The sequence below is a fragment of the Eptatretus burgeri genome, chromosome 4 (assembly GCF_056783735.1).
Source record: "Eptatretus burgeri isolate ZD-2024b chromosome 4, Ebu_testis_v1, whole genome shotgun sequence".
Lineage (NCBI taxonomy): Eukaryota > Metazoa > Chordata > Myxini > Myxiniformes > Myxinidae > Eptatretus > Eptatretus burgeri.
In genome coordinates, this window is record NC_140964.1 from 42,887,421 (window position 1) to 42,911,795 (window position 24,375).

Below are 24,375 nucleotides of genomic sequence, written 5' to 3' on the forward strand. Positions count from 1 at the left end.
TGCCACGTGCCACCATCGCGATGAGCAGGAAGAGAGGCAGGAGACAAATGCATTTTATACATGTGTTAAAAAAGCACGTATTTACAAATCATGACCAGCAGATATTTATAAGTCATATATTTACAAGGCAATACACATTCCCATTACCCCAATGCAAACATTACCACCCTCAGATGTAGGAAAAGTACAGTCAGCTTGTCACTTTATGAAAAGGGCCCAGCATTCATCAGTCTCAGGAAAGTAGAGAAAGAGAGAGATGGGGGTGTTGGATTAGAACCCCATCACACCTTCACACCTTCCCACAGCTAAGATGAGCTGCACAGCCTGATTGATACCCACACAGCCCATGGCTGTGTGAAAGGTCTTTGATCCTCCTTCACTCCTATCCCAGCGTGCAGCGCACGCGTGTTCAACACCAATGCGTCCTGCATGCGCCCGCAGAAAAGCACAACCCAGAGCAGCGTGCAGGTCCCAGAAAGATGATGAGCCCAACTCCAGCAGGTACGCAGATGGACTTACTGACCCGGTGTCTTTCTCTCTCTCTTTGTAAAGGACCAAACAAGAAGACTGATTGTGACAGAGACCCAAATGTTTGCGACCATCCATTGGGACAATACTCTGTACAGAGCGTCGGTGCTGTCAAAGCAGTCTCCTGGGCTATTGGGCACAATTCTGGCCAGGTCGCCACTGTGACACAGGATGTTCGAATGGCTCATTCATCCCAGCAAGCTGGTACTCATTTTGGCGATCTCAGAAGGATGACAGGCTGAGTCAACCCCACCTGGTATTAATTCAATGACTGAGTTGGATTTGAATTCAGGACCCTAAGATCCCAAGTCCGCCACCCTCAACATTAAGCCAACACCAGGCATAAATATTTGTGACCAAGACCCCAAATGGTTGTGTCCTGCGCTTTTATCACTGCCACCATCGCGGGCTCCTGGACTCATTGGCGGCTATCCCAGTGTCCCCCTTTGTCAGGTCCCTCCCACGATTGGTCTTGCGCTTCGGCTCCGGCCGACCTCCATCGCGGATTGGTCTGGACACGACAGAGCATGTAGCTTTTTTGATCCGTTTCTGTCCCCATCGTGGCTTGGTGACTTTTGGCTGGTTTAACCCGGTTTTAAGGAGGTTTCGGGAACGAGCACGATTCTGTGAAAGGTGACTCACCCCGCGATGAAGGCGGCACAGGGTGGCTTACCTCGGTTTAAGTTGGTTCGGAAGATTGAGGAAGCGAGAGATGAAGAAACAGGTGAGTCTCCTGTGCCAAAGAAGCACGAAAGACAGACAGAGTTAAAAGATAAAGGTTAGATAGATGAAGACATGAACACACACAATCATCTATCCAATACACTCGCAATGCATATTTATCCACATGTATGACATCACACTTAACTGAACAGAGACTTGCGAATAACTATCGTTATACTATAGATTGACTCTTTTACCCCAGAGAAGCCAAAACCACAACAATATTTTACAACAATAGAATTATTGTTTCAATAATGTCTCCACACAACCTTTTCTAACCACCCTTGATACCTTTAAGACGTTCCCTTATTTTCACCTTTCAAACAGATCTCAACAGCAACCCCAGATTTTTACACAAAGCACCAACGACGTCCTCGTATGGTGTGCACAATCCCACAGCCAAAGCTTTATAAGAAATCTTAACGTTCTTCCATTACTTTATGAATCATTTTGTGTTCCAGGTGTATTCAATGCTCACATGGTTGTTCCATTTCACGGTACTTTGCCTCCCGTCTCCCAGGGCGAGGTTCTGCACCTTGGTCACAGCAACAGAGCAGTTCCGAGTTTTCTTCGTGCTGGGAGGAAGGACAGAGAATGAGTGAGCAGGGCTGGTAAAGTATTGAATAATCATGAGATTTCATTTTAATGCATATTGTGGCACGATGTTAAGTTTAAAAAAAATTTGAGATTGCAAGGTGGTGTCGACTGTAGAGAGAGTTAGCTGCTTTGTCGTCGAAGAACTTCTACGTTTGAAACACAATCCACCTATTGAGTCGATTTAACTGTTTACTACTACCATGACTGTAGATGGTGCTACCTGAAATTTATTAGTATTGTAGTTGTTCGTTGCCAGTTAACTGGGCAAACCCACAGGAAATGCCAGCAACACCTGAGGAGGGCTGTGAGACCTATGATGCAGTGAAAAGGAACACATCATATTTTTAACCTTGCTGAACCACTGGCTGGATTCCATTATTTCTTACCATTTCCCTCCACCACCCATCTACATTCTCCTCCATCATGTAACAGATTGATAATTAATCAAATCCAGAGAGACTCCAAAGCACTTGTGGCAGAGTTAGGCGGTGGAAATGTAGAAACATAATTGTACTTCCTTTTTGACAAGATCAGATTTAAACGTTCACCATTCGTGCACAAGATAGTGTTCATCGCTGATTGAAGGGGCATGCGTGGAAACCCTCGACCCCTATTGGGGTACGTAGGATTGCGATATGTGCAGATGAAAGGTTATAGGCAAATGCAGTACGTCTTGGCTGAAATTAGGAAAGCAGCAAATCTTACATCAGTGGTGGATACACAAACTGCAACGACCTCATTTGGCACAAATGCCAATGACATCGTAGTTTTGATTGATGATGATGACGATGATGATGATGATGATTGTAACGACGGTGCATTTGTGTTCAGGCAGGCAGAGAGTGATGTGGCAGGAAATGGCCGACTGGGCTCTGGAGGAAGCTCAGCCATGCCCTCACCTGGCAGACAAGGGGTATGAAATATTTGTTTTCAATGCACCTTTGACTGGGATTCACTTATGAATATTATCTGATTGTTGCGTTATAAGAGGTACACTTACACCGCTGTTGCAGTGCCCGTGTGGATTCGGGCAGGAATCTTGAAATTAGCCAGGATAGCAGCACACAATGGCTCACTCTTTTCGAATGGCATCATAAAACTTTTTTTCAAGCATCCACCAGCGAATGGACATCAAGCTTAACGTCCCCTCTGAAGAAACGGTACGCTCTATCCATCCCAGACGACACAGCTCAAAAACAGTGAGAATGTGCTTTGTTGTATCGAGTCGAGGCTTGTGGAGGAGCTCGGACATAGAATGGACCATGACGTAACAGAACAAAAACAACAGTGGAAAGGTTGAGGTGAGGAGGTGGAGGAGGAGGAGGGGGGAGTGGAATACACCAACAGCAGGGTGGAGGGACAAAATAGAGGGAGACTTGGAGGGATAAGCGACATTTGGAAGCATGAGGGCTTGGGGAGCACACAGGGTGGTGAATAAATTTGAATGCATTTAAACGAAAGCAACAGCAGAGATGTTTATATTTCCTCCCGTTGACCTGTTTTGATTGTTGGGATTGTTTGCATTGTTCTTGAATGATTCTGGAAGCAGAGGGCATGAAAATACTCAAAACACTTTGAGTGGATTTTATGAGCTTTGTGACTGTGATTCTGTCAGAGGTACAAAAGGCCATTTATTTCATCCTTCAGCAATAATTTTTAAAAAAAAATAAAAAAGATTACCATATTTTCCAGTGTGTAAACCACACTTTTTTATTGGCAAAAATGGTAAAAGTTGGGGGTGCGGTTAATGCACGGATATCGGGAAAAAAATCATCTTAAAAACGATCAATGCTGAATTTGAATTATATTCTAAATGGACAATTTATTTGAAAATTTTTTACAGGCAAAAACTGCTGTTAAGTTCAATTCTGCCATTTCAATTTTGAAAATCGGTTCAGGTTAAGAGTTTGTACAGTTTTATTAACCGTGTGTGGAAATTAAATAAAGTCATGCTCAGAAACGTCTGGATACGTCCGGAGTTTAGGTGAGTGGCATATATATAGAGCCTCATGGCTCTGAAAACGCCATAAAACACACAAAAAGAACACCTGGTCTCATGTCATTGTTCGTGCACAGCAGAAGGGGTGGATAGACGAGGGAGTGGTCCAGGACTGGGTGCGCACAGTCTGGAGTAGTAGGCCAGATGGCGGTCTCTCCCCATGACAGAGCATGCTAGTCCTGGATGCGTTAAATTGTCACAAGACCACCGACACCAAAGCGCTGCCCCGTCGGACCAACACCGATCTCGTCATCATCCCAGGCAGGATGACATCGCTCCTGCAGCCCCTCGATGTGTCCATCAACAAGCCGTCCAAGGATGGGCTACGTCGCTGCTGTGCCAACTGGATAATGAGTGAGGAGAAGACCTACACCAAGAGTGGGAGGATGAGAAAGGTCGACCTTCCGATGATCTGCGGCTGGATCGTCAAGGTGTGGGAGGAGATACCGTTGGACATCATCAAGTGAGCATTTCTGAAATGCTGCATCTCCAACAACATGGACGGCACAGAGGACGACATAATTTGGGATGAGGAAGCTGCAAGTGACGGTGACAGCGATGTGGACAGCGATGGTGACATGCTCGACCCTGATTTGGACAAGGAGTCTTCGACGAGGATTTTCTTGGGTTTAACTGAGAAGCTTCATCAAACCCAAATGGTCCTTTTCAGGGTCACAAATCCACAAGAAATACGTACAATACTGGTTTGAATCCCTTTTCTTCCTTTTTCTCATAACAAAAAAAAATCCTCTTTATAATATCACATAATAAAAAAGAAAAATAAAAATTTCTTGGTATCCTCTCCTGTCTTCAACTTCTTGAAAATGACAATAAGACTTTTAGACGAAATTAAGCGCACATGGGAGTAAGCATGTTGATACCTCCGTCCCTTTGTCCCGTACAAAGTTAATGTACAAACATATTTAGAACTAGATCAGAAAATAAAATGATCAATATATTCATCTATTTTGAAGCTGAAAAACTGGGGGGCGGTTAATACACGGTCGCGGTTTATACACCGGAAAATATGGTACAATGATAGAGATATCCTGTTGTTCAACCTCACTTATCCAGAGCTATCCTCACCGATCCTAATCTCTAAACTCCAAAGTACACACCAAAATATGCCCTCCCACCACCCACATATTACTTTAACTAATTTGAGCAAAATCTTTCATTTTAAACTGAAGCTTCCTCCACCCTCCAGGCACCGGGCACACCAGCAGACTGCTGGGCTGGCGATGTGGAGACAGGCCAACAAGTGTGGGTGGCTGAGGGAACCAGACCCCTTCTCAATCAGAGGTCAGACAGCAAGACAGGGGGGCGTCATTTTGTACTGGATGACTGCGCACCAGCTTGGTGTGATGATGAATTTGAAAGAACGAAGGCCGCTATTGAGGTAGGCAAGAAATCGTGTAAATGTTTCCAGGAAGGAAATTCATTTCTTCCATGATCTATTTTCGTTGTTGCATTCTGTATTCAAACTTTCTGCTCTGTCTTCCAACCTGCTTTGTGTGTGGTTATTGTTCCGATCCGAGCACAAATCTCATGATGCTGCGATTGCAGGTTCAAATCCCGTAATATGTGTTGATTTGTTCATTCACTTATGTCCTTTTCGTTGCGATTTAAGAATTCTCTCCTAATATCCTTGTCATGTGTACAAGAAGTACACGCTCCTCCATGAGTGAAGATAATTCAGAAAAACGAATTGCTAAAAGGTAGCCCAATCATTATTTTTTTCATCCCATTTACCCATGATTCCCATTTTAATACCATACAATTCAGCATAATCTTGATGGATGTACTTTCTTTCTTGCACTTTGTCTGTTCATTTCCACCATGCCCTTCAGGCAGACACAGAATTCTGGGACAAGTTGCAGGCAGAGTGGGAAGAAATGGCACTGCGTGAGAGCTCTCAGCCTTGGCCCCGTGCCCCTGAGACATTCTCGCCTCCGCCACAGTGGGTCAGTAAAAATAATTTGATGAATCGATAGTGCTGAATGAGCCTTAAGATAATGATGATGGTTATAATGTATTTGATAAAAATGAAACGATTATGAATCAATGAATCAACTAAAAAAATAATATGGGACTTTCAAAATGATGAAACAAGGCTAACGAGGCCTTTCGCGCATACGCCGTGTGCGCTTTCAGCGACTCGCTTCTGCTAGCGCGGGCACTTTTAAACTGCCGTTACGAGGGAGAAATATGTAATTCAAATAATCTTCAAAACAGAATGTTCAGCATTTGAACGAGAGTGGCAATTTCATAATGGTTCACCAAAATTGTTGTGTTCCTGGATGCAAACCGGACTCATGGAAATACGAGAAATATCCGGGGATGAGAAGTGGCAAGTTCCTGCAATTTCCTGTTAATACAAGTGAGCAGTGGCAGACATATGCACGTGCACGCACGCGCGCGCGCGCACGCACGTACGCACGCACGCACGCACGCACACACACACACACACACACACTTCTTTCAGCAATATATGCAAAAATCGAATATAATGTTGCGGATTTGGAAAGCTATCGCACTCAACATTCAGGTCCTTTAGCTCAGTTATATCAGTAAGTATATGTTGCCAGTTAGGGTCCCGACCTTAGTCTAATGGGTAATTAAATGTTCCTGCGCTGTGAAGTTGTTTTAATAGTCAAGTTTTCTTTCCGTTATTTTTACACCACCGACTGCACTGCCGACGTCGCCGCCCACCACACCACATCACCTCACTTCCTTCACCTCGCCCTGGCCAACGCCAGGGGGTGGGCGGAGCCCTGCAGAGACATGTTGCTCAGCTTCCTGTGCCAGGGGCAGGTCCAGGTGATGTCACCACGCCACCGTGGCCAATCGGCGGGGGGCCGGCGTCTTCTGCGCACCGCCTCCGACCCAGCACCGTCGCCATTAACCACGCGGTCTGAGGAGCCACAAACGCCCCCCGCTGGAGACTCCGCCCAAGGGAGGGAGTGCCCCGCCCACTGCGCGCCTGTCCAATCGGGAGCGGAAGAGGAGTCACATGGGGCCTCCGGTCCAATGGGAGGGCGAGTGGGGAAGAGAGAAGCGTTCGTTGAGCGGGAGGGGGCCAATATAAGGTGTGTTCTGAGGAGATTTTGTCGTCGTTAGTTTCCTGCTTGTCTTCTTCCATTTCTTGTCTGCCCGGCTCATCACCTTGGCTTCTGCAACGACCTCGTCCTGGCTCCAGAGCTTCGTGTCGTTGCCTTCCGCCTGGCTGGTACGGCGACACCAGTCTCAAGGACCAGGGGATGTCCAGCTGCGCGCTCGTGGCCAGGAAGCCAGCTACCCTGACCCTCAGCCCGACTGTCCTCCGGGCTGGAGGTTCCGTTAAAGACTCAGGGGCTCCATTTCTGTCTGGGTGTGTGTGTGTCTGTTTGTGGCGCCAGTCTGTAAAGTAGTGAATTGTATAAGTGTTTTTGCCTGTACATACGTGCATTGCTTGATAGTCGGTATAAATCTGCTCTTATGTGCTTCCCTCATTCTCTGCCTATTATAAATAAATACCCCCAATTGTTTAAATGTACTCAGCTTGTCGTGTCATTTCTCCATTGACTGGGTGTGTCGTGCGTGTGGGGAAAGTGAGTAGCCATTGCCGCTATAACGGAGTAACAGGATAATCGGGCCGGCGGAATTAGGCGATTATAAAACCGCTCGGCATCGCACGCGGAACGGGCTCGCTTAAGCGGCTCGCTTCCGTACGAGTTCTGCCGAGGGTGAAGTACCCCGGTAGCTGGATCACGTGGGTACTTGGGTCAGTTGAAGTTGCCAATTAATCCTACCCCACGTGATCTACCCATTGGCACATTTCGGTCCAAAATAACCAGGACCCGCCGACCTCGGACTTCTCCGGGCCGGCGATCTGTAATTCCGAGCGATCTAGCCGAGAAGGCCCCACTGCTCCATCGAGGGTCGTGCTTGTAGCGACGCGCCGGAGGAACCACAACAATAATTTCTCGTTGCCTCGGAACCAAGCAAATAATATATTTACAAGCCGGTAGGCGGCGATGGGTCGCCGAGCATGGAAACTATAAGATATAGAGCAAAATGGATGTCATATAGCGGATAGGGAATCACCTTAAGATTATGCATATCAAATCTCATCCAGTTCCATCTTCTGATAAGACTCGGTATCCATTTGAATGAAAATGCGGTTTGAAATCGGAAATCCCCAAAGTTTGAGGGGGTGCTGTGGGTGAACAAAGATCTAAATCGAAAACCCGGCTCGATCGTTTGTGTGCAATGTATTCCAGACGATTAGTGTGAATTTTCATGACCATCCGACCACAACCCGAGGAGGAGTTGTATTTGACGCGAAGGCACCTCCAGCTCTCGCATATTATCGATTTTTGCACTAATTGACCTTTGACCCCTGACCTAAGTAAAATTGGTCAATATGTCCTGAGGCAAAGTTATAAATTGAGTACCATGAACCTACAAAGTTTCATTCGTATCGATGCACTCACCTGGTCGCTCGGGGACCTTCAATTTTTGCCAATTTTCACGTATACCCTAATTGTAGGGGGCGCTGCGGGTAAAGTATTCCATATATCACAAAAACCGGAACATATTTGATAGAGCATCACCTGTAGATCATTCGTGCCAAATATCATAACCCTACGTGGGATAATGGCTTTCGGAATTGATTTCGCGTGAACGGTACCGATTTTGAAGGTTTTTTCGGTTGTTGCTAGGGAACCAAAGCGTCCCTAGCAACCATCACAATTTCCAAAGCACTAGGTCATAAGATGTACCTACCACCCGAGTTTGGTCAAAATCGGCCCACGTTTACTACCAATTATGCTGATGACAAACGAACAAACATCCAAACAGACAGAATTACTGACAATAAGGGTCACCTATTTCGGCGACCCAATATAACAGCCCTCACAGCTTCCCCCCACCCCTCCCCAAACATTTTAAATCTACCCCATGCATTCACAAGCCCCAGATATGAGCTGCCCATCTGTATTCAGAAAAACCCAAACCAAATACGGTGTCTCCCTCCAACTCTTTCATTGTGCAGACTCACACCACAGCTTTCTCTCAGGTACTTTTCCAAGTATTTTTCAGCTTTTTAGAAACTTTGTGGGCCATTTTATGTGACAAACCCTGTTGCATATGTACGGTAGCAGTTCACATGCCCCAAAGAGCGCCATTGCTTGAGGTTTCTGCACGTGCGTGCCGAGCATTCTTGGGTGGATTGCGTCATTTTGAAAGTGCCCTGTTGCAGAGGTTCAAAATAATTTTCTCTTTTCTTTACTATTTTGCTTAAACGAGTTTACGTTTGATTCAACTTCCTCTTTGTGAACAAACAGGAGAACCCCTACCTTGAGCAACCAAATGCATTCCAGGAAGGCAGGCGGAGACTGCTTGAGGGTGACATTCCCTCGGCCATCCTTCTCCTGCAGGCAGCGGTTACTCAAGATCCGTCACATGTGGAGGCCAGTACCAGCAAAGAGTTAAGGCCCGGTCACACCTTGACGTTTTAGCCAACGTATGCCGATTTTTGATTTTTTTTTCTAAAACGCTGGCACACGTTGAATACGTTATGGGTAAGTTTTGATAACATTGAGAGCACGCTGGCATACGTCGTAGTACGTTGCCATACGTCATTGTACGTTGGCTTTAAACGTTGTACTTTTTGGTTGTCCTCAAATTTTTTCATGCTTGAAATTTCACGACGTATGCCGGCGTATGACTCACACGTTCCGCTACGCTGGCCACAAGTTGTAGGCACGGTCTGCGATCGTTGACAGACGTCAACACATGCTACTTGTAAGTTAATCATAAGTTGAGACACGCCGAGGTAGTGTTTAGAGTACCCGAAACTTATTTCCTACCTATGATTAACGTGTTGTTGGCACGTTATGCGATCGTTGCCACACGTCGACAGACGTTACTTTTAAGTTACTCATAGGCTGAAAGACGTCGGTATAATGGATCGTCCTTGCGTCAGCGTCCACGGCCACGGCCAGGACACTTATTTGCAGCATTCTTCAAACTTTTCTTCGGCATGACGAGGATGTTCACACTTCGATGTCTAGCTTGGCTATGATTCCAATTGTCCATCGGCAGCGTCTATTTAAAATAGTCGAGTTTGAGCATTTTAACACGTTCAGAAGAAACGCTTCAAATTTCAAAACCCCAGCGTCAAAAAAAAACAAAACAAAAAAACAAAGGCGAGTGACAGCAATTTAAATCGTTCATTGTAAACAATGAAACTAGCTGAGTGGTACCGTTTAAAAGTCGTTGAGTGTAAAAAAAATCCAATTGTTGAGCGCAAGCGTCTACTTTCAATAGCGGAGATGGAGCCATTTAAATCGTTGAGTGGCAGCCTATGAACCTACCCGTGGACACGCGGACGCAAGGACGATCCATCATAACCCACACCCTCCCCCTCACACCCACCTACTACTGCCGACATGAACAAACTACTACTAATACTAATACTAATAGTAATACTGATACTGATACTGTTACTGCTGACATGGACATCGACTCAAAAAGGACTCGAAAACACTGTTGGTTCCCCTTTTATGAACACCATTTTTATATACCAATTCCCAAAACCGCTGGGAACACGTCTTTATATGGCAGTTGTAAGTTAGAAACACATTCATTTTTTTTTTTTTTGGTCGACCGGAAGACGTCATTGGAATACGTCTACATACGTCGATGTGTGTTGGGGCTACGTAAAGAATTGGTTCAAAGCACGTCAAACACAAGTTAGAAATAAGTTTCACGTAAAAAAGACATTACCGCGACGTGTTTCGACTTATGAGTAGCTTATAAGTAGCCTTTGTGGACGTGTGTAAGCGTCCACATATCGTGTGTAAAACTTATCCCCATCGCATGCGAACGTGTGTCATACGCCGAGTACGTCGTAAAATTTTGAACATGTTCAAAATTTCTTGACGTACTCTACTTACTACGACTTATGATAGCGTATTTAGCGTTCTACTCACGTATACCAAACTTACTCATACCGTATTTGATGTGCCCCAACGTTTTAGACACACTTTTTGTTACGTCGGCATACGCTGGCAAGATCGCCAAGGTGTGACCGCGATTTTGACCCTTCCATTTCTACGGCAGTTATGATTCGAATCGTTGTACGTCAGCCTTTTAATAGGCTACGTCACGACATCGTCGGCGATGCGTGCAACGCGCTATGCCTGAGTTAGACTATCGTTGGGCATCGGTTGTGTAGGCCGACAACAGGTTCAGCATTCGTTGGTATAAGTTATCTATAACACAACGAAACGTTCTGTGTAGTTACCAATGCGTTATACACAAGACCAAGTCGCTATGAATACGTCCGAATCTTTAAAAAAAACTTCAAAAGTTCAACGTAAGCCAGCGTTTTACATAAATTTTAACACGTTGCCATCGCTGGCTAAAACGTCAAGGTGTGACCGGGCCTTTAGGGATATGCTACGACAGGACAGGATACTTTGTCTTGCACACATTTTAGTGGAAATGATATTGAGATGGAGGATAAAGGTCATATCTTCCACATGAATACACCCTGCTGATAGATTAAGTAAAATTGTCTGCTACAGATATTTAGTTGATGAAAGCACCAGGCCTTTATGACAGAAGAAATTAGATCTTGTTGTTGATTAATTAAATGGTAGGTGCTTTACGATTATTCCACTTTATGGATATTGTTGATTTGTGTGTTGAAGGCCTGGCAACTCCTTGGCACTGCCCTGGCAGAAAACGAAGAGGATCCTGCTGCCATATGTGCCCTACAGAGGTATGTGCACAAACATGCAACCATTATTACCTCCACCAACGAAGGTGAAGGAGGTTATTTATGTTTTCACCCCTTTCTGTATGTTTGTGTACAGAATATCTCAAAAAGTTTTGGACGGATCTGGATGAAATTGTGGACAGGTTCGGTGTGTGACAAGGACAAACTGATTAGATTTTGGTGAAGATCCGGATCTGACAACTAGAATTTTTAAAGTGATTCTTCATCACTGAGAGATAGGGCCAAAACTGATATATAGCACGATATCTCACAAAGTTGTGGACGGATTCTGACGAAGCTTGGTGGACATGTTGGGGATGTGACAAGGAAGAATTGATTCAATTTTGGTGAAGATCCGAATCCAGATACTTTAATTATTTAATTTTCAAAGTGATTCTTCACCATTGAGGGATAGGGCCAAAAACGATATAGTGCTGTGGCGTATGATATTTCAAAAATGTAATGGGCCTGATATGTTCTCGTGGATCAGGCATTCCGTGGCGGAGGTTTGCGCTATACCGACTGCCCTTCTAGTTATCAATGGAAAACTTTGTTGTGATTTGTCAAACTTCATATCATCTCGAATGAAGAATATGTTTCTTGCAGAGATTGATATACAGTCACAGTCAGTCATAGGTGCTTTCCTCAAGAACATTGTCAGTGGTTGGAAGTTTGTGTCAGGGGGAATGAACATCAAATTAAACACAACTATATCAGATGGTCAATGAAGTGTGAGCTATATTGTTAATTTTCCCATTTTTCACTGTCTGTAAGGTGCCTGGATCTGTGTCCTGACCATCTACCTGCCCTTCTTGCACTGGCAGTCAGTCTGACCAATGAAAGCTGTCCAGGCCAAGCCTGCCGTGCTCTGCGAGCTTGGCTGCTGGCCCATCCATCATACTCAACCCTCTTCCCACCTTATTGTGTTGGGTCTACGTCTAACTCTGAGTACACAGCCCTCTCTCACTTAATAATGTACCATTGCTGTATGGGTGATGGGAACACGTTTTAACACAGGATAGCCTAGAGGTAGGCACACTTGCTTCTGAGCCGTCTCACCTGGGTTAGAATTTTGACTCAGCTATAAACTGTCACCCTGGTGTTTAACAGGCAGGGCGAGACGTCAATGTGCGTGCCATCGCTCGGACGGACGTTACACTAGCCATTCCCAAGTGCCAGCATTATTTGGTGGACGTCAAAGTATTTGTGGAGTAGGTGAGTTATCACCGGCACCCAAAACAAACTACAAATTCCTGGCCTGACAACCACTGGGAAGGCAACGGCAAACTACCCAGTGTAATCCTTGCCATGAGGCTGCGTTGGCTGCACTGAATCTGCTTTCAGGCAGAGTCCCAGAATTCGATAGATCGAATAGTGATGCATGTTGTAACCAATATATTAACACAGCACTTTCCAGTCACAGCACAGTCCTGCAAGGTCATTGGGAAAGTCAATAAAACCTTCGGTGCAAAAAAAAAAAATTACCCAATAGAATTAAATCTGACCATGAACTTCCATTTTAGTGCGGTAGTCAGGAACTGCATTTTTCATGGGGCATTAAATCTACTGTCACAACTGCACTCATACACTGTAAGTTGTAGAAGACCCTTTGATGCATTGAAAGAGTAGACTTTGGGTCAGCACCCATGGACATGTAGGCTTTCAATGGATTAAATTTGATGTATAAAATTATGAGGTGATGACAATTGCAGATGTACTCCTGTCGTAGAAATTTAAGCAAATGCAGGAGACGTAATGGGCTATCTACATATTACATAAGCAAAACTTTGACTTGCCAGTTTTACGTACCTAATTGGCAGTGACCTCTAAACATGTGTTAAAACATGAACACCAAAACAGATGTTTAGCTTCACCACCCATCAGGAGGAAATGTCATTGCCTTCGATACCCCCATTGCTCAATATGTTGACCTTTTTCCATCTTTCTTAGCTCTTCCATGAGCCTCAACATCTGTATAAAAATTACAAGGAAATGCATGGACCGTGAGAGCATTTCCCCTCCCACCATCCTTGGCAGTGGGTATCAGGTGGAACCACAATCTGTTCTTGCGTATGGCAGCTTGGCTGCCAGGTAGCTATCATTTATTGGAGCATGGCTGTGCCGCTGATGCTGTGCCCCTCTACCAGTACACTGGTACTCATTTCACCAACCTCAGAAGGATGACAGGCTGAGTTGACCCTACATGGTGTTAATTCAGCAGCCAACAGGGCTCAAGCTCAGGACCCGACAATCTTAAGCCAGCCACTCCAACCACGAAGCCAACACTAGGCTTGGAACCACAATGAAATAACATCGCAACTTGAAGTTATAAACCCATTTACCACCATAATCCTAGTGCTAACAGCTTGGTTTCCCTCCACCAGCCATATATGGTGTAAGTCAAACGCCAGAGGGGATTTAACATTTAATCTCACCTTTAAACAGTAAATTACAACAAGTGCTCACATTAAACACTATTAACATCGATACACCTCGAAATGCGTTTCACAAGGGATGTCATCCTAAACGTCCCTTAACATGTCATCGGTGATGCAAGTGCGCTTAGATCGATCCTATCTTTCAGTTCCTCGATGTCTCTGGGATGGATCAATGACGCTACACTGGGATGCAAGAGGTTGTGGATTCAAATCCAGCTAAATGTAGTAGTATTATAAATTTGGATTTTAATGTTCAGGAAGGCTTGCCTTGTCACTATTAGGTTGTCAGTTTGAAATAAAATCCCAGCTGCCTCCCAAAACAACCCTCCCTCCCCCACCAAAAAAACCCACGCATGCACATAGTACATTATTGCGTTCATCCTTCCGTGGAACTCACACATTCGTTACACCTTTCCACATGAAAGCATGACACTATGCAAAAAGTGATAGATGTGCGTTAAGCTACATCACGTGTTTCCCATTCGTGTGTTCATGGGAGTTGAGGAGGAAACACGAAGAAGACAGCTAACTGGTTCCTTGACATATTTTTTTTTGTATTTATCATCCTCACGATCTCTGTCATCATCATTAGTGTTGGCTTTGTACAATATACTCCTCACAGCTGAAAAAAGGGTGCAAACTGGCAACAATGCCAATCGACACATGATCACAGGAAGGTTTAAATTGAAAGAAATTGATTTAGTAACGCCATCGACCCAATACAGCCTTGTGCAATGTCATTCGAACAATTCAGACGATCCAATTATTGCTGTATCCATTCCACTATCCTCTAATTAAGACAAAACAAGCGGATCCCGATCGTCTGTAGGCAAGCGTTTTGGCACAATTGTCACGATGACCCATGATTACCTGTGCACACGAAGCGAAAAGCGGGGTTAAACAATTGGTTCATGTCTGTCTGTCTTATTAGTTCATGATCGAGGAACAACTTATTTAAATTGAATGTTATCTTTTGAACACAAATCAGAACATGAAAAGGAAGACAAGTTTCTTGTTTTACCATACATTGTCTTTGAATTTATCCAGATCACACAGGTGCATTCCATTCAATTGGGACCATACTCTGTGCAGAGCATTGGTGCTGCCTCAGCAGTCTCCTTGGCTATTGGGCACAATTCTGGATGGGTCGCCACATCGACACAGGATACCAGCAAGCTGGCACTCATTTTGCTGACCTCGGAACGATGACGGGCAGAGTAAACCCCACCTGGTATTAATTCAACAGCTGAGTGGCATTTGAACTCAGGATCCAAGGAGCCCAAACCCACCACCTTAACCATGAAGTGCATCACCACTGCATACATGTGCAGAGGAGTGAGATAATATTTTACTCTATCTGGTTGCCTGGCAGTAAAACAAATTTTAAAACAAGATGTCCTGCAGAGCCCAATACTTGCAAAATCCATAAAACAAATTTGACCTCAAAAATAATTGTTGGTTGAATGCAATGACCAAATATGCAAGTTCTCTTCAAATATCAAGTGAATCAGATGAAAATTGACAATTTTAGAAATCCGGCCTATGTTAACCTTTTGGTCGATGTTGACCTCAAAAATAATTGGTGATTGAATTCAGTGACCTGCTATGAAAATCCTCTTCAAATTTCAAGTCAATTGGATAAATATTAAGGATTTTAGAAATACCACCTTAGTTGTTGACCTTGGGCCTATGTTGACCTTTTGGTCGATGTTGCCTTCAAAAATAATTCACAGGTTGAATTCAGTGACCTGAAATATAAATCCTCTTCAAATTACAAGACAATCGGATGAAAATTGAGGATTTTAGAAATACCACCTTAGTTGTTAACTTTGGGCCTGTGTTGACCTTTTGGTTCATGTTGACCTCAAAAATAATTGGCTGGTTGAATTCAGTGACCAGAAATATAAATCCTCTTTACATTTCAAGTCAATCGGATGAAAATTGAGGATTTTAGAAATCTCACCGAAGTTGTTGACCTTTTGACATGAAAAACAATAGACTTCTTCCTCAATGCAAACTCGACCATGTGGTGATGTTTCGTAAAGATCGGTTTAAAATTGTGAACTCTTGGCGACAAACAGACAGACTTACAGATAAACAAGCCGGTAGGCGGCGATGGGTCGCCGAGCATGGAAACTATAAGATATAGAGCAAATTGGATGTCATATAGCGGATAGGGAATCACCTTAAGATTATGCATATCAAATCTCATTCAGTTCCATTTACTGATAACTACTCGGGATCCATTTGAATGAAAAGTACCGAAAATGCGGTTTGAAATCGGAAATCCCCAAAGTTCGAGGCGGTGCTGTGGGTGAACAAAGATCTAAATCGAAAATCCGGCTCGATCGTTTGTGCACAATGTATTCCAGACGATTAGTGTGAATTTTCATAACCATCCGACCATAACCCTAGGAGGAGTAGCATTTGGCGATAAGGCACCTCCAGCTCTCGTATATTATCGATTTTTGCACTAATTGACCTTTGACCCCTGACCGAAGCGAAATCGGTCAATGTCCTGAGGCAAAGTTGCAGTACTCATCGAGTACCATGAACCTGCAAAGTTTCATTCGTATCGATGCACTCACCTGGTCGCGAGGAGGCCTTCAATTTGCCAATTTTCGCGCATACCCTAATTGTAGCGGGCGCTGCGGGTAAAGTATTCCATATATCACAAAAACCGGAACATATTTGATATAGCATCACCTGGAGATCATTCGTGCCAAATTTCATAACCCCACGTGGGATAATGGCTTTCGGAATTGATTTCGCGTGAACGGTACCGATTTTGAAGGTTTTTAGGTTGTTGCTTGGGAGCCAAAGCGTCCCGAGCAACCATCACAATTTCCAAAGCACTAGGTCATAAGATGTACCTACCACCCGAGTTTGGTCAAAATCGGCCCACGTTTACTACCAATTATGCTGATGACAAACGAACAAACATCCAAACAAAGACAGAATTACTGACAATAAGGGTCACCTATTTCGGCGACCCAACAGACAGACAGACAGACAGAATAACAAAATCGACTGACCAATATACTTGAAAAATCTTCGACTTTGCAAGTAATAATTCCAAACAAGACACTTACTGTTTTCAACGATGTTGTAAAGGACACAAATAGCAGGCACGAAGAACAAAGTTAAATAAGGTGATGTAATAGACACGGTAAAACCTGGAATTAATGTACCTCTACGCCTTTAAACCTTTATATTAATTGAATTATACACTTGAACACTGTACAACACAAATTGCCTTCATAATAATTCCAAGACCCATGATATATATATATATATATATATATATATATATATATATATATATATATATATATATATATATATATATATATATATATATATATATATATATATATATATAGCATGAGAGGGCATGGCAAATGAGAGGGTGAAGAAGAGGATGCCAGCATGGCATCATGTACAAGTGTGATTGACACTTCTATTTCAGTTGCACAAAACTTTTTTAAACAATCTTGAAAATAATTATTTTATTCAAATTGAAGTATATACTTGAACACGACACGGTATAGTAGTCTATGAATTCAAGCATTTCCACATAGTTTGCTTACAGGTAGCCCTTTCTATTGACATTTCTTCTTACAATAATACTCCTGTGGTTGGGAGAGGAGGTTGGATTAATGATAGCAAGATGAACCCCATCAGATGTAAACCAGGACTATTGTAAACACATGGTAACAAGAGTGTATGCGATTGGTGCAGGCCCTCTGTAGCTGAAGTACGAGACATGTTCCTGCAAGCTTGTCGGGAGCAGAAGGATGGGGAAGGTACTGATCCAGAGCTACAGACGGGACTGGGAGTGCTCTACAACCTGAGCGGCGAATATGATCAGGCCGTGGAGGCCTTCTCACTCGCTGTGCAAGCACGGTTGGAGGCAAGCCAGAAGGGTAGACCTTTATGATTGCATGTTCGTGTGATTGAAAGTTTTGAATACACTGTTGCAGTCACAGGGCAATATAAAGAAAGATAACTTGGTCTCCGGAGGTGATTTGGAATAAAAACAAGTAGAGGTACATTCAAAGTACACTGCCCCCATGCCAAATAAATAAATAAACTAGAGGGGGAGCACTCTGTAGAGTGCAAAACCTCTGCCGCCAATACTGCTAGGTCACTCAAGTGAACCTGATATCCTATTCATTCAATTTGACGTCAACAGTGCTCAGAGTTATAGTTTGCAACTTTCCCTTTTACTTTTAACTTTTACATACTCAATTCATTCATCATAACTAGATTCCTTGAGACAGAAATTGATTTTACGTGGGTATATCCACCTGAAGTTCCAAAATCAGCCCCAATTATAATTTTGGCATGTTTTTTTGTTGGAAATCACTGAAAACATGAAGAAATGCAAAAAAAAAAAAAATTCGAAATTTTGTTGAAAAAATTTGCAAATTTTTTCTCTAACAATTTTTTTTTGGGGGGGGGGGGGGGTTGGAAATCACTTAAAACATGCAGAAATGCAAAAAAAAAAAAAAAATTAAAATATTTTTTCAAATTGGCCACCATAGCAGCCATATTGGATTTTGGACCAAGTCCAAAATCTAATGGCATGATCCTTGGCCCAGACCTAACCCCCCACCATGTTTCGTCGAAATCCGTCGAGGAGTTTTTCCGTAATGCTGTTCACAAACAAACAAACAAGCAGTCAGAGACTGGTACTTACGAAATCGTCAACTTGACCTCTGACCTTGTCTAATAAAAGCTGTCTCTGGAGAAGGTAGCGACGCAAACCAGAAGTTTCTACGATGATGTTGCACCAAACCATCAAAAATTGAATGTTTGACCTCACTGTGACCTTTGACCGATTTTTGACCAAAATCTAATCAACACGAGCCATCACCCTCCTGAATCACGCAGTGTAATTTGACATTCGTAGCTTCTTCCGTTCTCGAGTTATCGTGCCTACAAACAAACAAACAAACAACAAACAAACAAACAGAGGACAGAAGTCATCAATATACTTACGAAATCTTTAGATTTCGTAAGTGACAAGCAGTCATAGACTGGTACTTACGAAATAGTCAACTTGACCTCTGACCTTGTCGAAGAAAAGCCATCTCTCGAGAAGGTAGCGACGCAAACCAGAAGTTTCTCCGATGATTCTGCACGAAACCATCAAAAATCAAATGTTTTTGATGTTTGACCTCACAGTGACCTTGACCTTTGACCGATTTTGACCAAAATCTAATCAGCCCAAGCCACCATCCACCTGAATCACCTGGTGTAATTTGACATGGGTAGTTGTTTCCATTCTCGAGTAATCATTTTTTGTATGTTTGACCTCACTGTGACCTTGACCTTTGACCAAACTCGAATCAGCACTAGCCATCACCCCCCTGAATCAGGTGGTGTAATTTGATATTGGTAGCTTCCTCTGTTCTCGAGTTATCGTGCCTACAAACAAACACACAAACACACAAGCAAACAAGCAGTCATAGACTGGTACTTACGAAATCGTCAACTTGACCTCTGACCTTGTCGAATAAAAGCTGTCTCGAGAGAAGGAAGCGACGCAAATCAGAAGTTTCTCCGATGATTCTGTACCAAGCCATCAAAAATCGAATATTTGACCTCACTGTGACCTTGACCATTGACCAAAATCTAATCAGCACTAGCCATCACCCTCCTGAATCACGTGGTGTAATTTGACATTTAATTGGTAGCTTCTTCCGTTCGAGTTATTTTTGGATGTTTGACCTCACTGCGACCTTGACCTTTGACCGATTTTGACCAAAATCTAATCAGCACGAGCCATCACCCTCCTGAATCACGTGGTGTAATTTGACATTGGTAGCCTCTTCTGTTCTCAAGTTATCATGCCTACAAACAAACAAACAAACAAGTAAACGAACAAGCAGTCATAGACTGGTACTTACGAAATCGTCAACTTGACCTCTGACCTTGTCTAATAAAAGCTGTCTCGAGAGAAGGTAGCGACGCAAACCAGAAGTTTCGACGATGATTCTGTACCAAACCATCAAAAATCGAATGTTTTGGATGTTTGACCTCACTGTACCTTGACCTTTGACCGATTTTGACCAAAATCTAATCAGCGCTAGCCATCACCCTCCTGAATCACTTGGTGTAATTTGACAATGGTAGCTTCTTCCGTCGAGTTATCATTTTTTGGATGCTTGACCTCACTGTGACCTTGACCTTTGACTGATTTTGACCAAAATCTAATCAGCACGAGCCATCACCTTCCTGAATCACGTGGTGTAATTTGACATTGGAAGCTTCTTCCGTTCTCCAGTTATCTGTACCAAACCATCAAAATCGAATATTTGACCTCTGTGACCTTGACCTTTGACCGATTTTGACCAAAATCTAATCAGCACGAGCCATCACCCACCTGAATCACGTGGTGTAATTTGACATTGGAAGCTTCTCCCGTTCTCGAGTTATCGTGCCCACAAACAAACAAACAAACAAGCAGTCACAGACTGGTACTTATGAAATCGTCAACTTGATCACTGACCTTGTCTTATAAAAGCTGTCTCCAGAGAACGTAGCAACGCAAACCAGAAGTTTCTCAGATGATTCTGTTCCAAACCATCAAAAACCGAATGTTTTGGATGTTTGACCTCACTGTGACCTTGACCTTTGACCGATTTTGACCAAAATCTAATCAGCGCTCACCACCACCCTCCTGAATCACGTGGTGTAATTTGACATTGGTAGCTTCTTCCGTTCTCGAGTTATCTGTACCAAACCATCAAAAATCGAATATTTGACCTTGCTGTGACCTTGACCTTTGACCGATTTTGACCAAAATCTAATCAGCACTAGCCATCACCCTCCTGAATTACGTGGTGTAATTTGACATTGGTAGCTTCTTCCGTTCGAGTTATCTGTACCAAACCATCAAAAATAGAATATTTGACCTTGCTGTGACCTTGACCTTTGACCGATTTTGACCAAAATCTAATCAGCACGAGCCATCACCCTCCTGAATCAGGTGGTGTAATTTGACATTGGAAGCTTCTTCCGTTCTCGAGTTATCGTGCAAACAAACAAACAAACAAACAAACAAACAAACAAACAAACAGAAACGGAAGGCATCAATATACTTACGAAATCTAGATTTCGTAAGTAACAAACAAACAAGCAGTCATAGACTGGTACTTACGAAATCATCAACTTGACCTCTGACCTGTCTAATAAAAGCTGTCTCTAGAGAAGGTAGCGACGCAAACCAGAAGTTTCTACGATGATTCTGTTCCAAACCATCAAAAATCGAATGTTTGACCTCACTGTGACCTTGACCGTTGACCGATTTTGAGCAAAATCTAAGCAGCACTAGCCATCACCCTCCTGAATCACGTGGTGTAATTTGACATTGGTAGCTTCTTCCGTTCGAGTTATCTGTACCAAACCATCAAAAATCGAATATTTGACCTCACTGTGACCTTGACCTTTGACCGATTTTGACCAAAATCTAATCAGCACTTGCCATCACCCTCCTGAATCATGTGGTGTAATTTGACATTGGGAGCTTCTTCTGTTCTCGAGTTATCATTTTTTGGATGTTTGACCTCACTGTGACCTTGACCTTTGACCAAAATCTAATCAGCATGAGCTATCACCCTCCTGAATCACGTGGTGCAATTTGATATTGGAAGCTTCTTCCGTTCTCGAGTTATCGTGCCTACAAACAAACAAGCATACAAACAAACAAACAAACAAAAACAGAAACGGAAGTCATCAATATACTTACGAAATCTTAAGATTTCGTAAGTAACAAGCAGTTATAGACTGGTACTTACGAAATCGTCAACTTGACCTCTGACCTTGTCTAATAAAAGCTGTCTCTCGAGAAGGTAGCGACGCAAACCAGAAGTTTCTACGATGATTCTGTATCAAACGAATCAAAAATCGTAACGTCGAGCAAAGCAAAAATCTCCATTTCTCCACGCAATTATATTATACCTTAACGTAACTCAACGACGCGTCTGCTCGAGCGCACTGCATCACGTGACGACCCGTGACGCGTCGAGTGAAATATTTTTTATACAATCTTAAAACGTCTCCAAAACATCCGATTTTTACCAGAATTTCGACAACCGAGTTTTAAGCGTCCTAAGCAATCGCAAAAACCGAAGACAAAATTAAAATCGAAGTTAAAACGAACTCCTAACATCGAGCGAAGCAAAAATACTCCATTTCTCCACATGAATTTACGAAATTATGTTTGACCTCACTGTGACCTTGACCTTTGACCGATTTTGACCAAAATCTAATCAGCACTAGTCATCACCCTCCTGAATCACGGGGTGTAATTTTACATTGGTAGCTTTCTTCCGTTCTCGAGTTATCATTTTTTGGATGTTTGACCTCACTGTGCCCTTGACCTTTGACTGATTTTGACCAAAATCTAATCAGCACGAGCCATCACCCTCCTGAATCACGTGGTGTAATTTGACATTGGTAGCTACTTCCGTTCGAGTTATCTGTACCAAACCATCAAAAATCGAATATTTGACCTCACTGTGACCTTGATCTTTGACCGATTTCGACGAAAATCTAATCAGCACTTGCCATCACCCTCCTGAATCACGTGGTGTAATTTCACATTGGTCGCTTCTTCCGTTCTCGAGTTATCGTGCCGACAAACAAACGAACAAACATACAAACAAACAAACATACAAACAAACAAACAAACAAACAGAAACGGAAGTCATCAATATACTTACGAAATCTTTAGATTTCTTAAGTAACAAGCAGTCATAGACTGGTACTTACGAAATCGTCAACTTGACCTCTGACTTTGTCTAATAAAAGCTGTCTCTGGAGAAGGTGGCGACGCAAATCAGAAGTTTCTACCATGATTCTGTACCAAACCATCAAAAATGGAATTTTTGACCCCACTGTGACCTTGACCTTTGACCGATTTCGACCAAAATTTAATCAGCACTTGACATCACCCTCCTGAATCACGTGGTCTAATTTGACATTGGTAGCTTCTTCCATTCTCGAGTTATCGTGCCTACAAACAAACAAACAAACAAGCAGTCATAGACTGGTACTTACGAAATCGTCAACTTGACCTCTGACCTTGTCGAATAAAAACTCTCTTGAGAAGGTAGCGACACAAACCAGAAGTTTCTACGATGATTCTGTACCAAACCATCAAAAATCGAATGTTTTGGATGTTTGACCTCACTGTGACCTTGACCTTTGACCGATTTTGACCAAAATCTAATCAGCGCTAGCCACCACCCTCCTGAATCACGTGGTGTAATTTGACATTGGTCGCTTCTTCCGTTCTCGAGTTATCGTGCCTACAAACAAACAAACAAACAAACAAGCAGTCATAGACTGGTACTTACGAAATCGTCAACTTGACCTCTGACCTTGTCGAATAAAAGCTGTCTCTTGAGAAGGTAGCGACACAAACCAGAAGTTTCTACGATGATTCTGCACCAAACCATCAAAAAATCGAATGTTTTGGATGTTTGACCTCACTGTGACCTTGACCTTTGACCGATTTTGACCAAAATCTAATCAGCGCTCGCCACCACCCTCCTGAATCACGTGGTGTAATTTGACATTGGAAGCTTCTTCTGTTCTCGAGTTATCATTTTTTGGATGTTTGACCTCACTGTGCCCTTGACCTTTGACCGATTTTGACCAAAATCTAATCAGCACGAGCCATCACCCTCCTGAATCACCTGGTGTAATTTGACATTGGTAGCTACTTCCGTTCTCGAGTTATCTGTACCAAACCATCAAAAATCGAATATTTGACCTCACTGTGACCTTGATCTTTGACCGATTTCGATGAAAATCTAATCAGCACTTGCCATCACCCTCCTGAATCACGTGGTGTAATTTCACATTGGTCGCTTCTTCCATTCTCGAGTTATCGTGCCGACAAACAAACGAACAAACATACAAACAAACAAACATACAAACAAACAAACAAACAGAAACGGAAGTCATCAATATACTTACGAAATCTTTAGATTTCTTAAGTAACAAGCAGTCATAGACTGGTACTTACGAAATCGTCAACTTGACCTCTGACTTTGTCTAATAAAAGCTGTCTCTGGAGAAGGTGGCGACGCAAATCAGAAGTTTCTACCATGAAACTGTACCAAACCATCAAAAATGGAATTTTTGACCCCACTGTGACCTTGACCTTTGACCGATTTCGACCAAAATTTAATCAGCACTTGCCATCACCCTCCTGAATCACGTGGTCTAATTTGACATTGGTAGCTTCTTCCATTCTCGAGTTATCGTGCCTACAAACAAACAAACAAACAAGCAGTCATAGACTG

At 43.1% G+C, this 24,375-nt stretch overlaps 2 protein-coding genes across 8 annotated transcripts in view; one reads left to right on the plus strand and one right to left on the minus strand.

The window, feature by feature from the left end:
* The window catches only part of PDE6D (phosphodiesterase 6D), a 71,116-nt gene extending 68,422 nt beyond the window's left edge, over positions 1-2,694 (minus strand). Inside the window, exons 1-3 of one of the 2 annotated variants that reach the window (XM_085877707.1) lie at positions 2,554-2,694; positions 1,730-1,826; positions 1,202-1,261 (exon numbers count right to left, since the gene is read on the minus strand). In XM_085877707.1, coding sequence (XP_085733833.1) covers positions 1,202-1,261; positions 1,730-1,731 — 62 coding nt within the window. In that variant the 5' untranslated portion in view covers positions 1,732-1,826; positions 2,554-2,694. Of the gene's footprint in view, positions 1-1,201; positions 1,262-1,729; positions 1,870-2,553 lie in introns of those variants that run through there. The other variant, XM_085877706.1, reaches the window with a different exon arrangement.
* The window catches only part of LOC147027908 (peroxisomal targeting signal 1 receptor-like), a 69,673-nt gene that overhangs the window by 37,169 nt on the left and 8,129 nt on the right, over positions 1-24,375 (plus strand). For 2 of the 6 annotated variants that reach the window (XM_085877661.1, XM_085877665.1), the window contains exons 5-12: positions 1,772-1,862; positions 2,680-2,761; positions 5,055-5,246; positions 5,698-5,811; positions 9,175-9,300; positions 11,548-11,618; positions 12,390-12,563; positions 17,795-17,966. In XM_085877661.1, coding sequence (XP_085733787.1) covers positions 1,772-1,862; positions 2,680-2,761; positions 5,055-5,246; positions 5,698-5,811; positions 9,175-9,300; positions 11,548-11,618; positions 12,390-12,563; positions 17,795-17,966 — 1,022 coding nt within the window. Of the gene's footprint in view, positions 1-1,771; positions 1,863-2,679; positions 2,762-5,054; positions 5,247-5,697; positions 5,812-9,174; positions 9,301-11,547; positions 11,619-12,389; positions 12,564-17,794; positions 17,980-24,375 lie in introns of all 6 variants that reach the window. The other 4 variants (XM_085877667.1, XM_085877663.1, XM_085877666.1 and 1 more) reach the window with 4 other exon arrangements.